The 16,952-nt window shown below is 40.6% G+C and overlaps 1 protein-coding gene across 1 annotated transcript; it reads left to right on the plus strand.

Moving 5' to 3' along the window:
* Positions 1-57: 57 nt before the first annotated feature.
* LOC146376263 (kinesin-like protein KIF27) lies at positions 58-16,586 on the plus strand. The gene is made up of 15 exons (XM_084947039.1): positions 58-644; positions 920-1,120; positions 1,549-2,549; positions 3,170-3,313; positions 3,466-3,642; positions 3,783-3,985; positions 11,543-11,664; positions 11,778-11,915; positions 12,314-12,525; positions 13,017-13,079; positions 13,291-13,461; positions 13,589-13,765; positions 13,865-14,092; positions 14,941-15,139; positions 15,224-16,586. The coding sequence occupies exons 1-15, from the start codon at positions 347-349 to the stop codon at positions 15,838-15,840; spliced, it is 3,951 nt and encodes a 1,316-aa protein (XP_084803165.1). The 5' UTR covers positions 58-346; the 3' UTR covers positions 15,841-16,586.
* The last annotated feature ends 366 nt before the right edge of the window (positions 16,587-16,952 follow it).

Consider the following 16,952-nt stretch of genomic DNA (forward strand, 5'->3'; position numbering starts at 1 on the left):
ATGATCGGTTTCGCTGTATGGCAAATGAAAGTCATATCTTAAAAAGACCTAACAAATCTATAAATCAAGTAAATCTCAGACTCCTGATGGCGCTGTCGCCTTAACGGCACCGACTTCCACGAGTACTCTTGAACATCCCCACTTCCCGTTTCATGACGGCGGCGGCAGCGGTTTCCCGGGCAACCGAGGACCGACAACAAACGAGATGTTACAAAGTTTAACAAGACAGCGACAAGCGATTGCCCGAAAAAAAGTGACCAGGTGTTACGGTGAATTTGTGTTTATTGATTCTTGTTACTATCGAGATAAACAAGTTAAAGAGCTCCTTTAAAGACATCAGGACGTCATGAGCGAAGGGTGTGTGCGGGTGGCGGTCCGTATCCGGCCTCTGCTCCCTAAAGAAGTCCTCCACGACCACAGGGTGTGTGTGCGTGTAGTGCCGGGGACCGGACAGGTGATGGTGGGTGAGGACCGACTCTTCACCTTTGACAACGCATTTGGACCATCAGTCAGCCAGGATGAGGTGTACGAGTCCTGCGTCCAAAGCCTGGTGGAGCGTTTGGTCGCCGGTGAAAATGCAACCGTTTTTTGTTACGGGCAGACCGGATCAGGCAAGACGTACACACTGGGCAGAAGGAGCCGAGGTAATGTGAAGTTTAACCAAAAAATTTGGTTAAGCTCCAATACAGAGCTTAACCACTCTGACTGATAAGTGACTGATGAGTTCAAGGATTGTAGGAAAAAGGGAACTAAGGGGTTCAGGGGGTTGTTTATTTAGTGTGGAAAAACCAACATCTGTGGGCTTGAGTCTTTAAACACAGCAGTTTTAGGAGTTTTGTTTGTGCTCTCTAAGGCCCATTAATCATCTGAACTTTCTAACTTCATAACTGTAATTCTCTTTTTCCAAAACCTTCCATAGATGAAGAGGGGGGAATTATTGACCACGCAGCCCAGGATCTGTTCCTATACCTGGCGGAGAAGAGGAAGGAAAGTGATGTTGTGGATGTCACAGTGAAGGTGTCCTACATTGAGGTCTACAGGGAGGAACTAAGAGACCTATTGCAGCTGCAGACCACCCACAAAGAGCTTCGTATCAGGGAAGATGAGAGGGGAAACACGGGTAATCAACTTTTTCTACCTTTACTTTACATATATTTTAATATTCAGAGTGGAAATAAAAAAGTAGAAACCATACACTTTCAGAGATGACAAACTGCATCCTATATTTTCGACCATCCATCTGAGTTTCATCCGATTGATAGACCGTTGTGATGATATTAACATGTATGTATTTCAGGATAAAAAGTTTGAGAGAGCGCACTGGAGAAATCACAAGTACTGCAAAAAATATTATATACTGTGTAATCATTTACAGTCAGCGACTCTGCGGTGCACCTACTTGTAATAATATGTAAAATTGTTTTCAGCACATTTAATGAGTGAATGATAAATGATCCAGTGAGATTAGGCATTTTGTGTGAATGTCTGCCTACAGGGGAAGCAACAGTCTTGTTTCATTGACTAAAAAGTCTCTTTGTGTGATTCCAGTGGTGGTGGGAGCCAATGAGGTTGTTATCACCTCAGCAGAGGAGCTGCTCAACAATGTAGAGATGGGAAATATTTTCCGGCACACCGGCACCACTGGAATGAACGAGCGCTCTAGTCGCTCTCATACCATCCTCACCCTTCAGGTCATGTTATCCTGCCACAACAGCAAGAACTCTTCCTTTAAGTCTGTCCGCTCCTCTAAGCTCTGTCTGGTTGACCTGGCAGGCTTGGAACGTGCTGGAAAAACTGGGAACACCGGGACACAACTGAAAGAGTCTGCTCATATCAACACAGGTTTGTTTGCGCTGGGCAACGTTATCCGTGCACTTTCAGAGCTAAGTCGAAATCGGCACACTAACAACTCCTGCAGTGCACACGTACCATACCGTGATGCCAAGATAACTCGACTCCTTCGCGACTCATTAGGAGGCAGCGCCCACACGCTAATGGTGGCGTGTGTAAGCCCCTCCGACCACTTTGTAGCTGACACCCTGGGCGTCCTGCAGTTTGCATCCACTGCCCGATCCGTTCAGAACCGTCCAGGAGAAACACCGGATCAAACAGAGGTTAAATCATGTCCTACTACAACCTGGCACCCCAGTGACGCTCGACTAGGGGAGCTGGAGTATGAAGTAGAGACACTGAGAGAGCTGTTGAAAGGGAAGGAGAGAGAGGTGGAAACAGAAAAAGCAAAGACTGGTCAGAGATATGAAGAGGGAAGTGACATCAATGCATACTGTCAGACCGGAGTATCTGAACCAGATAGGACAGCAAGCCGAGAGGAAACGTCACAATACCGTCTGTTGGCAGAGGAAGCTGCTGCTCTTCTTGAGAATATCTCTGGCCCCTCTCCAAGTCCTTCTTTCAGGGAGCGGCTGGAGGATTGGCAAGAGAGACTCAGAGCTGTCAGTTACTCACCTCCAACTCGTATGGAGTGTTCAAAGGAGGAGGGAGACCATTTTGCTCCATTAAACCTCAGAGAAGAGCTTAAAAAATGCCAGGTAACTATAAAAGATTTTAAAAGGGATGTTGCCATGAAGAGATCGCAAAAACTTTGATTACAAGCAATTGATAAAAAGTAACGCAAAAAACCTCAGAGATTTTTATTTGCTTACCTTGAAGCCTAAAAGATGGCTAGTGTCTCCAACATGTGGACATGCCTGTCACATTAAACAACAACAAAGGCATGTAAATGAGCTTGGTGTCTTATTTATATATTACTGTACCCTCATAGATACCTGTTATTCAGAATAGGAGAAGCGTCTTCAGACTGAAAGCATTCAAACTGCTGATGGAATTGCTGTTAAAGAACTGAAGTCTAATATGGATTTTTTTTTAAAAAACCACTGGCATATCTAATGTAAACTAAGAATGACTGCATCCCGTTTAGATTTGAGGCTGTAGAAAGAAGTGAAGCCATTGGTATATCATTGGTTATTCCTTTGTTTCCGTTACAAGTTGTCAACATTTCGTCTGGAATATCTTATCCTCTGAGAGCTTTTGATAAGGTGATGTGAACAAATGCAGCATGGCTCAAATGGAACTGTTTACATAAACAAAAGCCAAGCTGTACAATTTTATAGGCTTGCTATCCTATCCAGTTTCTCTTTCGTATGCTTAGGAAGCTCTCCACATAGACGAGCAACTGTTGGAGCAGAAAGATGCAGAACTGAGACGGGTAAAGGAGGAACTCGAGAAACTCCTTCAAGAGAGGAAAACTCACCTTATGTCGTTAGAGGAAGAAAAGCAGCGATTACGTATACAGGTGAGGAGGAGAACAGTGCAATAAAGAGCTGCTCTGTGATGCAGAAATCAGTATATTTTATTTACGGAAAAAAAAATTAAAAGATGAATTTAAGGCATGTCTGCTGTGTTATCGTTTGTTCTTTAAATGTGCGCCTCTGTGCAAATGTTTAGACAGAACAACTGGTGAACCAGCAGATAATGATTGATCGCCTTCGTGGCGAACTCATGACCTTTCGGGGGACAGCCTCAGGGGCAACAGTGGAAGTGGTGGGGTCTGAGTACCCAGGCAAGAGACCCCACAGTGTGCCTCTGATCACACACAGCTGCATGTGGAAGCCTCCCAGGAAGGTAGGTAGCGGTGGGTAGTGTGTGGGTTAGGTTGGTGTTCATAAGTGGGGTTTTTTTTTTGTTTTTGTTGTTTTTGTTTGGTCTGTTATAATGTTTTTGTTTTTTTTTTTACTTTTATTATCTGTGCCTGTGCCTTCTAGATTCACTCCAGTCCACCAGCCTATACACTGGAGAGGGTAATGGCAGCTTTTAAGATGCATGGCCAACTCTTGCTGGCTGAAATCGAGGAAAAAGAGGACGTGTACTGCCCGCTCTTAAAACAGCAGGCAGAGAGCAAAGATGGCAGACCAGAGATGGAGGAAGAGGATGAGAATGACACATCTATGCGCAGACCGAGATTTAGGTGAGAGCAGCATTCTTTTTTGTGCAAAAATAAGTAGTAAGTTTCAAGTAACTTACACTGCAAATGCTGACTTAACTAATTTAACTACATGTCAATTTTCTCTGTAATTCTGTTACATAAATACAGTGCAATATGCTAAATTTATTGGTTAAATGAAATTTACATGATTGGTATAGAATCCCCGATGATTAATTATTTGAATAAATAAACATTTGATTTTATATATTTAAGCTGCATTTTATTCACAACTATTGCTTTATGTTTATTGAGGCTGAAGAATCTTTTTTAGTGTATTCTGCTAAACAAGCAATCCAAAAAATCTGAGGCATTAAATCATTTATTCATGTCTAAGGCAATTTAAGCTAAATGTGTAGTGCAAGGATGGACTTTGAAGAAGTAAAAAGTGTTTTCTTCAGATGCTGCTGCATTTATTCCACGCCGGTTTTGCACTTTGCAGATCAGTTTTGGAAGAAAGGCTGGATAGTGTGTTGTGTGTACTTGAAAATCCAGCGACACGCTGCAATTTTGCTGTCAAGGATGACTGCATATTGTGCTGCTAGGCAGCGACCTGTTCAGACAACAAACCACTCTTCACTTGGTTTGTGCAGCCAAGCAAACGTCTCACAAAGGCAAAAACATCTAATGTCAAGTTTTTCAGTTTCTCTTTTTATTCTTTTAGATTTTTTTCGATTTCTCTGGAGGTTTGAACTGGCAGCTAAAGCAAGTTTTACACTTTTTAAAGTAACCCTCTTGGTTTGATCATCTTCCTCTGCATTTGGCACATATAATGAAATAAGGAGTCACCGTGTGATCCTGAATTGGATGAATGAATCTGTTTGCCTCATCAATTGTCAGTGAAGGACATTAAACTGTACGGAAAGTGTTAATTTGAAGAGTGTGAGTGGATTTTAATTGAAGCAAATCTCTATATAACGCTGGGATGTCAAACTCATTTTACATCGAGGGCCACATCCAGATCCACTTTCATCTTAAGTGGGTCTGGATGAGTGAAGCTTTCTGTGTAAAGCTATTTAATGACATATTTAATACCTGAGATATCTTATATAGCATGTCTCTGTTTTTCTACATGAAAAAATGTGTGAAATACAGAAAAGGTTCTGGTAGATCACTATGAGGTGCCGTAAGGGACATTATTACTGAAACGCTCTCACACACACTACTGAAATTTTATCTCTCACACACACTACTGAAACACTCTCACAAACACTACTGAAATTTTATCTCTCACACACACTACTGAAACGCTCTCACACACACTACTGAAATTTTATCTCTCACACACACTACTGAAACACTCTCACACACACTACTGAAATTTTATCTCTCACACACACTACTGAAACGCTCTCACACACACTACTGAAACGCTCTCACAAACACTACTGAAACACTCTCACACACACTACTGAAACGCTCTCACAAACACTACTGAAACACTCTCACAAACACTACTGAAACGCTCTCACAAACACTACTGAAACGCTCTCACACACACTACTGAAACACTCTCACAAACACTACTGAAACGCTCTCACAAACACTACTGAAACGCTCTCACACACACTACTGAAACACTCTCACAAACACTACTGAAACGCTCTCACAAACACTACTGAAACGCTCTCACACACACTACTGAAACGCTCTCACAAACACTACTGAAACGCTCTCACACACACTACTGAAATTTTATCTCTCACACACACTACTGAAATTTTATCTCTCACACACACTACTGAAACGCTCTCACACACACTACTGAAACGCTCTCACACACACTACTGAAACGCTCTCACAAACACTACTGAAACGCTCTCACACACACTACTGAAACGCTCTCACAAACACTACTGAAACACTCTCACACACACTACTGAAATTTTATCTCTCACACACACTACTGAAACGCTCTCACACACACTACTGAAACGCTCTCACACACACTACTGAAACGCTCTCACAAACACTACTGAAACACTCTCACACACACTACTGAAATTTTATCTCTCACACACACTACTGAAACGCTCTCACACACACTACTGAAATTTTATCTCTCACACACACTACTGAAACGCTCTCAAAAACACTACTGAAACACTCTCACACACACTACTGAAATTTTATCTCTCACACACACTACTGAAACGCTCTCACACACACTACTGAAACGCTCTCACACACACTACTGAAATTTTATCTCTCACACACACTACTGAAACGCTCTCACAAACACTACTGAAACACTCTCACACACACTACTGAAATTTTATCTCTCACAAACACTACTGAAACGCTCTCACACACACTACTGAAACGCTCTCACAAACACTACTGAAACGCTCTCACAAACACTACTGAAACACTCTCACACACACTACTGAAATTTTATCTCTCACAAACACTACTGAAACGCTCTCACAAACACTACTGAAACGCTCTCACAAACACTACTGAAACGCTCTCACAAACACTACTGAAACGCTCTCACACACACTACTGAAACGCTCTCACAAACACTACTGAAATTTTATCTCTCACACACACTACTGAAACGCTCTCACAAACACTACTGAAACGCTCTCACAAACACTACTGAAATTTTATCTCTCACACACACTACTGAAACGCTCTCACAAACACTACTGAAACGCTCTCACACACACTACTGAAACGCTCTCACAAACACTACTGAAACGCTCTCACAAACACTACTGAAACGCTCTCACAAACACTACTGAAACACTCTCACACACACTACTGAAATTTTATCTCTCACAAACACTACTGAAACGCTCTCACACACACTACTGAAATTTTATCTCTCACACACACTACTGAAACGCTCTCACAAACACTACTGAAACGCTCTCACAAACACTACTGAAATTTTATCTCTCACACACACTACTGAAACGCTCTCACAAACACTACTGAAACGCTCTCACAAACACTACTGAAACGCTCTCACACACACTACTGAAATTTTATCTCTCACACACACTACTGAAACGCTCTCACAAACACTACTGAAACGCTCTCACAAACACTACTGAAACGCTCTCACACACACTACTGAAATTTTATCTCTCACACACACTACTGAAACGCTCTCACACACACTACTGAAACGCTCTCACACACACTACTGAAATTTTATCTCTCACAAACACTACTGAAACGCTCTCACAAACACTACTGAAACGCTCTCACAAACACTACTGAAATTTTATCTCTCACACACACTACTGAAACGCTCTCACAAACACTACTGAAACGCTCTCACAAACACTACTGAAATTTTATCTCTCACACACACTACTGAAACGCTCTCACAAACACTACTGAAACGCTCTCACACACACTACTGAAACGCTCTCACAAACACTACTGAAACGCTCTCACAAACACTACTGAAACGCTCTCACAAACACTACTGAAACACTCTCACACACACTACTGAAATTTTATCTCTCACAAACACTACTGAAACGCTCTCACAAACACTACTGAAATTTTATCTCTCACACACACTACTGAAACGCTCTCACAAACACTACTGAAACGCTCTCACAAACACTACTGAAACGCTCTCACACACACTACTGAAATTTTATCTCTCACACACACTACTGAAACGCTCTCACACACACTACTGAAACGCTCTCACACACACTACTGAAATTTTATCTCTCACAAACACTACTGAAACGCTCTCACAAACACTACTGAAACGCTCTCACAAACACTACTGAAACACTCTCACACACACTACTGAAATTTTATCTCTCACACACACTACTGAAACGCTCTCACAAACACTACTGAAACGCTCTCACACACACTACTGAAATTTTATCTCTCACACACACTACTGAAACGCTCTCACAAACACTACTGAAACGCTCTCACAAACACTACTGAAATTTTATCTCTCACACACACTACTGAAACGCTCTCACACGCACTACTGAAACGCTCTCACACACACTACTGAAACGCTCTCACGAACACTACTGAAATTTTATCTCTCACACACACTACTGAAACACTCTCACACACTCCACTGAAAAACCAAGGCATTTCAGCTGAACAGGAAGATGTTTCAGTTGAACAGGAAGTCGTTTCAGTTGAACAGGAAGTCGTTTCAGCTGAACAAGAAGACGTTTCAGTTGAACAGGAAGACGTTTCAGTTGAACAGGAAGTTGTTTCCTGACAAGGAAACTGAAGGAAAAAGTGGCTACACAGATGTCTACTCAGCAACCTGCTAGTAGCCTAAGTGTAGCAGCTGCATTACTTAACAATATATTAGCCTCAGCATAAGTCAAAATTTAGAATAGAAGGAGACAGGCATTTTGGCATATTTGCTTTTTGTCTTTTATAGCAAAGAAAAAAATATCTTAAAATCATTAATAAAACCAGGGAGAGAAAGGTTAGCGTTCCTCCATTTAGCACAATGGATATGATATTTACTCAAAAGTATGATGATGTTAATAATGTCTGAGACACCCAATGCTAGATGATCCATATAAAAAAATGATATGATGTAATTCAAATAGTGGCACATCATTAATTTTTAGGGAAATCCAATTTTTTAAGTCACACCAAAAGCATTGTGTGATAGGGCATAGAAAAAAAAAAGATGTTCTAGGGCAGGGGTGTCAAACTCAAATACACAGTGGGCCAAAATTCAAAACTGGAACAAAGTCGCGGGCTAACGTTAATATTTATTGAAAAAAAAAAAAATCTTCCTCCAGATATAAGAATGAATCTTTTCTTATGGACTCAAACAAGTTTTGCTGAAAAACTGAATATGGAACAAGCAAAGCTTAATACTAAACAACATATATATTAGCTGTATAATACCAGTAGGCCACCTCTAATAGTAATTTGGTATGGCTTCGCGGGCCAAATGTAATTAGGCTGCAGGCCAAATTTGGCCTGTGGGCCAGAGTTTGACACCTATGTTCTAGGGTTTCATTTTCATCAGTACAAAAAGAACACTGATCCACCTCAAAGCCAAATCTCTTTTTTAGAAATTCTGCCACAGGATTAATTTTGTTTATTACTTTAAAGTGTGTTTCTTTAACTTTAGGTAGAATAGGCCATTTCATAAATTTCAAGTATGCTTTGTCCAGTGTATCTGAAATAACTATATTAGAACCATGCCATGTAACCATTCTGTCGTAACTATGAAATATTTTGTCTTTAAAGAAACTACTAATAAATTTATTATTGCATTTTCATCAAACAGCTGACATTGTCCTAGCAATAAATTTGGGAGCACTGATGAGAAATTATTGTATATCATAAAGTTTTTAATCAAACGAAGCAGAGGCAGTGGGACCAGTTCATAAAATTTGTTATATTCTCTTTGAGAACAGTTTAGACAATATTTTTCTGAAAAGTCTGTGTAACTTAGAATGACACCGTTATTATCCAGCAAATCTGTTATGAATATAAGCTTTTTGTTTAAACCAGACGCTCTTGAAAATTGATTTTTGATTAAGTGTTATTACTCTATTATTCCATAAGGTTGAATTATGGGGAGAAGTTGTGGGTAAATATCATTTTCCAAAAATGCAAAGTCTGTTTGGGAAAGTTCGATATCTTGATTGGGATTTTATTTACCTCAAAATCACATTTCAAAATGAAGTCTAATCCTCCTATTTTATTAAACAAGGATCGTGGGATGTGGAACTACATAGAGTCTGGCTGTGACAGACAAGATTTTAACCATTTAATTCTAATGGTGTTAACCATTAGATTAATAGTGATTAATAGTGTTAACAGTTGAGTTGCCAATATAAAAAGCTTAGGGGAAACAGGACATACCTGCCGAATTCTGTGTTGCAACTTGAATCCATTCCTGGATTCAAGGAAGCTAATATATTCTTAAGTAATGCGGCTGCTTCACTTAGGCTACTAGCACAGCCGTCCCCAATCCCCAGGTCCTGGACCAGTACCGCTCTGTGAGTCGTTTGGTACTGGGTCGCAAGAGTTGAGGCTCGAGTTTGAAATTTATGGTTTTCAGGGTATTTATCGTTTTTTTATTTTTATATCATTTATATTGTTAACTCGGTTTCCCATGTGTTATGAATAAATCTTTTTTTTTTTTTTTTTTTTTTGGTACCGGTACTGGTTTTATTTTATTGTATTTATCCACGACACCTTAAAGGCCGGTCCGTGAAAATATTGTCGACCATAAATGGTCCGTGGTGCAAAAAAGGTTGGAGACCGCTGTACTAGCAGGTTGCTGAGTAGACATCCTTGCAGTGTTTTGGAATTTACCACTTTTTCCATTAGTTTCCTTGTCAGGATACAACTTCCTGTTCAGCGGAAATGCCTCTGGTTTCAGTGGAGAGTGTGAGAGCGTTTCAGTGGAGTATGTGAGAGCGTTTCAGTGGAGTGTGTGAGTGCGTTTCAGTAGTGTGTGTGTGTGAGTGCGTTTCAGTGGAGTGTGTGAGTGCGTTTCAGTAGTGTGTGTGTGAGAGCGTTTCAGTGGAGTGTGTGAGTGCGTTTCAGTAGTGTGTGTGTGAGAGCGTTTCAGTGGAGTGTGTGAGTGCGTTTCAGTAGTGTGTGTGTGAGAGCGTTTCAGTGGAGTGTGTGAGTGCGTTTCAGTAGTGTGTGTGTGTGAGAGCGTTTCAGTAGTGTGTGTGTGAGAGCGTTTCAGTGGAGTGTGTGAGTGCGTTTCAGTAGTGTGTGTGTGTGTGAGAGCGTTTCAGTAGTGTGTGTGTGTGTGAGAGCGTTTCAGTGGAGTGTGTGAGAGCGTTTCAGTGGAGTGTGTGAGAGCGTTTCAGTGGAGTGTGTGAGTGCGTTTCAGTAGTGTGTGTGTGTGTGAGAGCGTTTCAGTGGAGTGTGTGAGTGCGTTTCAGTAGTGTGTGTGAGAGCGTTTCAGTAGTGTTCGTGAGAGCGTTTCAGTAGTGTGTGTGAGAGCGTTTCAGTGGAGTGTGTGAGAGCGTTTCAGTGGAGTGTGTGAGAGCGTTTCAGTAGTGTGTGTGAGAGCGTTTCAGTGGAGTGTGTGAGAGCGTTTCAGTAGTGTGTGTGAGTGCGTTTCACTAGTGTGTGTGAGAGCGTTTCAGTGGAGTGTGTGAGAGCGTTTCACTAGTGTGTGTGAGAGCGTTTCAGTGGAGTGTGTGAGAGCGTTTCACTAGTGTGTGTGAGAGATAAAATTTCAATAGTGTGTGTGTGTGTGAGAGCGTTTCACTAGTGTGTGTGTGAGAGCATTTCACTAGTGTGTGTGTGTGTGTGTGTGAGAGCATTTCAGTAATAATGTCCCTTACGGCACCTCATAGATGACTGTCCTGATTGATGGTCTGGCCCCCAGACCATATGTTTGACACCTCTGATATATGGTATTATAACATATGTATTGTAAATACTCATAATTTTCCCTCTGTGTGTATTATAGGCCTGATTGGTGTTTTGGAAATGTTTCAGGTGTTTGATTTACTAAGTCAAGCTTTGATTCAGAAAACTCAGTATAAAGTTAATGTCAAACGATGTCCATGGACTAATAGAATGACATTTCTGCAGGCGCTTTTTAAACCAAACATGGACCAATCAGCAGAAAAAATCAGCTCTGAAAGAGAAAAACACAGAAGCAAATCACACATGTGGTGGAAAACCAGGACTACAGCAGCCTCAGAGAGCCACAGGTACACTTTACATGCACTCTGTTTTGCATCTTGTCTGTAGGCTTATCCTTTTTTATAGTGATGGCTTTCTGCCTTAGAACCTTTCTGTGACATTCTCAGCTATCCTTTTCTAGCCATCAAGGAAAACCAGCTCAAGCAAAGATCTACGAGGAAAGCAAGAATAAGAGCAAGCGCTACTGAGAGAAGGATCCGAGATCTGTCAATCAACATGCGCATGAAGGAGGAGCTCATCAAAGAGCTTGAGCAAACTGGTGTGTTTAGATAATGTCATACTTTGTATTCTGCTCTCTGCTAAGTGAGGAACTATTGAAGCCTCTGGATTTATTGGTGTATCGAAGGAAGTATGAAAAGCTTTATAACCAGAATGTCCTGCAGCTTCCAGAAGCATCGTTAGAAATTCAAAGATGACAATGACAAGAAGATTGTAATGATTAACTTACTATACACAAGCTTATCCACGACCTGCCTACACTGATCATCTCAGAGTCATGTTTTGAAGTAATGACAGTATATTTCTCTAATGCTCAGGCTGATTCTTGTCTACCCTAGATTAATTTGGCTTTTGAACTGAAAAGATGACAAATTTATTCATGTTATCTATTATTTTAAACAGTACATGCATCTCTAAGTGTGTGCTTTTGTGTGGTAGACAAGGAAACTCAGTCTTTGGAAACACGTGACAGGCAAACTGAGGACGGCAGAAAAGCCGGCGTTTTTGCAAGACTTTCCCTGCAGAGACGGGAGTTGCGAGCGGAGATGTATCACAGCCTGCAGCACATGAGAGCGCAGAGAGCACAGCTTCAGAGCAGCCTGAGAGAGACCAGTGAGAATAACAAAGAAGTCCAACAAAATGAAAATGAGGTTAGCTGTACAGATTATTTTAAACAACAATAAAAAAAAAAAGAGATGAACTTATTAAAATTGTTTTTGTGTGAGCATTTTGCCTTGTTGGTCCAAATACTTGATGGGGCAAAATGAGCAATACCAAGGAAAAATAGTTAATAATTAGAAAAAAAAATCAAGTTTAAAAAGAAACAATAGAGTTTTTTCACAGTTTTACAAAATGGTAAAAACATCCATACGCCTAACTTTTTCTCACTTTCATATTTATCTTTGCTTAACGAAAGTTTAAATATGAGTCAGCTTTTATAATCTTCACATAAAAGCAGTTTAACCTTTATCTTATAAAACCTTAATGTATTTAAACTAATCAGAAAATGGAGGAATAATATAATAATGTGATCACCTGAAAACTGTTATATCATTAAGAGAAATATCAGATTTGAACAATATATGACAAATATGGGGGGGGGTGTTGTTTTTTGTTTGTTTGTTTTTGTTTGTTTTTACAGGAGCAAAGTGCTGGAGTTTCAACTGTATATAAACTGTATAAGTTAGAGGACACAAATGAACAGGTAAAACATTGTTCTTGTTCCCCTGAAATAGTCATTTGGACAGTGCGTTTAGTTTAGTTTAGTTTAGGAAACTGCAGGTATTAATCTTCTTACAGTGTTTTAGGGTCTACCTTTGTCGTGTCTTCATCAATCTCCTTTTTTGGCCCTTGTGCCCCTTCCTTTCCTCTTTTCCTTCCTTCCTTCTTCTCCCTCCCTCACCTTCTCACTGTAGCTGTGTTGCAGTAGTTGGCTGGAGGAGGAAGAGGAGCATGTTCTTCAGAAGAGAGCAGAGCTGAATGAGCTAGAGGAGGAGCTGAAGAGGAGAGAGGAGGTTCTCATTCACAGGGAGGCGTGTGTGCAACAGAAAAGCAAATTAGAGACCAAGAAGCTGCGCTCCAGTCAGGTCAGACTGTGTTTGCTATGGTTTAATTTAAATACTATCACAAGTCACTTTATTAATTACAGTAAAAGATTAGGTGGACACGTATAAATGGCAGAATTAGGAGGTTTATTATCAATTTGTTTTTCAGGCTCTGAGTCAGGACCTGCTGCACGTGTCGATGCAGTTGGAGTCGCTGGAGAAGCAGCTACAGAGGAGGAAGGCAGGAGTTACCATGAAGGAACTGGAGAAAGAGCGAGACTTGCTTAAAGAGAGAAGAGACGCTCTGGACGCCCAGCTGAATGACAACCAAGTGCTCACTGTGGAGGTCAGAACAAAGGGAGTGTTGTGTGTATGGTGTAAATTTGACCACGATGTATTTCTGGTACAGGTTTAGGTGAAGTGATGTGTGTGTGTCGTCATGTAGGAGACGCATTCCCTTCTCCAGGTGGAAGAAGCTATCGAAGCTCTGGATGCAGCACTTGAGTTTAAAAACCGCTCGATCCAGGACATACAGAAGAAGCTGTCGGCCACAAACTTTTCTTTGCATCAGTCACAAAACGCTGAACCCGCCCAACTCTGTGATGTCACCAGAAAACTTATGGGCCTGTCGCTGCCTGAGGCGCTGGAGCTGCTTGTGAAATATTTCAACAAGGTAACGTAAACTTGCATACATATGTATATATGGAATATTCTGCTTTACATATAATCCATATACATTCTCCTTTCTAGTTCTATATCTTGTTCCGTCTTCAAATCCTCTATTAATTTTCTTCCTTTTCTTTCCCATCATCTCAGATTTTGATAAAAGCTTGTTAAGTTACCTGTAAAAAGTGATTTTACGGTGCTCATACGGAATCTGAAAGCTCTCTTTTTCTCTTTCTGTTTCAGTCCATCATTTTTATGTTTCACATTATCTCCTTCTCTATCTTCAACCCATCTTCAATCCATCTTTCTCCACCTCCCCCTGCAGTTGGACCATTTCTGCTGAGAAATACAGCTGCAGGGTTTCCTTTTTTCTAATAAGTTTACTCACCTCTTTTTCACTTCACATGTAGTTCAGTGGTGTACCACTATTGCACCACTACTGCCCACTTCTGCCAAGTGCTTTCTCATAATAGGTTGTGTGATTGTTTCCGTTTTCCCTCTGACATTGTTGTGTATTGTAGTGTAGTGTCCCTAAAATATAAAGAGATCAAAAGGAGGCAATTAGGGTGGTTCGGGTGTCTGACTAGGATGCTTCCTGTGTGCCTCCAAGGTAAGGTTTTTTTGGGCATGTCCTACTGGGAGGAGGGCAGATCCAGGACATGCTGGAGAAATTACATCTCTCACCTTGCTTGGGAATGCACTGGAGAGAGAAGTTTGGGAGCCTGCTGCCCCTGCAGCCCAGATTTGAAAAAGAAGCATAGGACAGTCAGACAGATGAACGTATGGATGAATGGATAGTCTTACTTACTACAGTACTTTGTCATCACTTTATCAGAAAGTTTATCATCCTTTTAGGTTGTTTGTCTTCGAGAGACAGAGCGCCATCTACATTTGCACTGTGAAGAGCTGGAACTTCAGGCAGAAGAGCAAAAGATGTTGTTGAGAGAGATGGAGGCTGCCATGCAGCGTCTGGCCTTGGATACAGATCGCAGGCTCACCCAGCAACACAGAGATCACCAGTACAACATCCAGCTGCTGCTGCAGAAACTTAAAGGTGAGGAAATTTGTGGAGCCTGGATTTGAACTTGAATTTGTTTTATGACACTTGGTTTCACAGTATGTCTGCATATGTGTTCAGAGGGTGCTCCAGGAGAGGCAGAACAGGCAACGCAAGACAGACTGCACCATCTGGAGAAAGAGCTTTACTTCTACAAAAGCACCAGCCGGCAGCTCAAAAAGAAACTCCGAGTGATCCTCAGCGATTCATTGCAGCCTAATGATCAGCCTTCTTGCCCACAGGAGCACAAACCTATGCAAAAGATGCAGATTTCTTCAAATGAAGCCCAAACTCATCCTGAGGAGGTTCAAACAAGGACGCATATTGTAACAACATACAAAAAAATACATGCAGAGAAAATGGACAAAAAGATACACAATGATTTCTGTATGAACAGAAATGAAAACCAAACCAAGTGCCCTTCTTCTTCTTCTAACCGCCAAACCCTCAAAAAGACAAAAATGCCAGAGTACACCCAAATGCTCACACCGTCCCTGGGGAGGAGAGTAGGAGATGAGTCTGGGGAAGGTTTGGAGATGACACCAGTCCGTTTGTGTCGCAGGGATCTGAAGCAAATCACTCCAGCTGACCTGCAGCTCTCTGGTTCTACCACTGGGAGGCGACCGTCTGCTGTGGGTATGAGCACTGAGTCAATCCTGGAGGACTCTATAGAAGTCCTCAGAAACACTGACAGGTGATGTATTTATGTAGATGTCAGGAACAGTTTCTGTAGTAGATACCAGGAAGTAAACAAAGCTGTTTGATGTTGTAAGGCACTCAATACAATGACTTAATGGGGCTTTAGAGTTCAGGCCAGAAGAACTTAAATTTCTTGTAACAATAATTATTTTTGTTTTGCTTTTTTTTCCTGTTTTATTTCACCTTTCTACAACAGCACCATCATAAAAAATAAGAACTGCAAACTGTTGACCTGGAGAGATGATGCAGTAAAATCTCATTACTCTTTGCTCAGTCCTTTTATTTGTCTTCCACTGTGGTTATAAATTTTTATCCTACAAGTTTTTGTCCCTCCCACATATTTTTTGGGGAGGTTCTAAACCTTTCAAGTTTTCAAATGTCTTAAATCATGAATGTGCCATAAATATGTTGGCGCTTTTCTTGTATTTCTATATATCATCTTATACTTGTCATTATCCATATCCACTACATTGATGCAAAGTCAGTCAGCAAGCTGGAACATTCTCATAAAATGTAGACGGTTTTCATAAAGCAATTTTGTTCATGGAGCACTATCTTTCATCCTTCATTGTGAATGCTTAAGGTTTAATATGCTGCACTGTTGCAGGATTATAAAGCTTTTTGATGCAAACTTTGTGTGCACTTTATATATGTAGTTTTATGTTGATTGCTGTGTAAATTATTATTTTTTTATATTGGTTTACTCTTTTCACAATCTAATTTATTAAACACACTAAAATGCTCACCTCACTGTAATGTCTTGATTATCTGGGCTTATTCAAACCTAATTTTGGTGTGAGGGTGCTGTGATCTTTCTCTTCTTGTACATTTTATACACTAGTAATTAAAAAAAATCTTGCAAATGCTGTCACTATTTTTAACATGCAATAAAACCAACATACTTGACAATGAAATGTATAAATCAAGAGCATTAGAATTAAGGGGCAATTACTTTTGCAGTTAGGTTTGGATAGTTCTTTTCTTAATAAATTAAATCAACCTTTAAATTTACATTTTATATTTACTTGGGTTATCTTTGTCTTATATTTCAATTTGTTTTACGCCAATGCGTATTTCCGTTCGGTTGTCATGGTGATATGATAGTTGTTGT

The sequence above is a fragment of the Perissodus microlepis genome, chromosome 12 (genome assembly GCF_051167445.1).
Source record: "Perissodus microlepis isolate ML-2025 ecotype Zambia chromosome 12, ASM5116744v1, whole genome shotgun sequence".
NCBI lineage: Eukaryota > Metazoa > Chordata > Actinopteri > Cichliformes > Cichlidae > Perissodus > Perissodus microlepis.

Excerpts from the sequence above, each read along its gene's own strand:
- LOC146376263 (XM_084947039.1), top strand. The coding sequence starts at position 347 with ATGAGCGAAGGGTGTGTGCGGGTGGCGGTCCGTATCCGGCCTCTGCTC. Across the intron at positions 2,550-3,169 it reads AAGAGCTTAAAAAATGCCAG|GAAGCTCTCCACATAGACGA; the intron begins GTAACTATAAAA and ends TCGTATGCTTAG. Across the intron at positions 13,080-13,290 it reads TAGAGGACACAAATGAACAG|CTGTGTTGCAGTAGTTGGCT; the intron begins GTAAAACATTGT and ends TTCTCACTGTAG.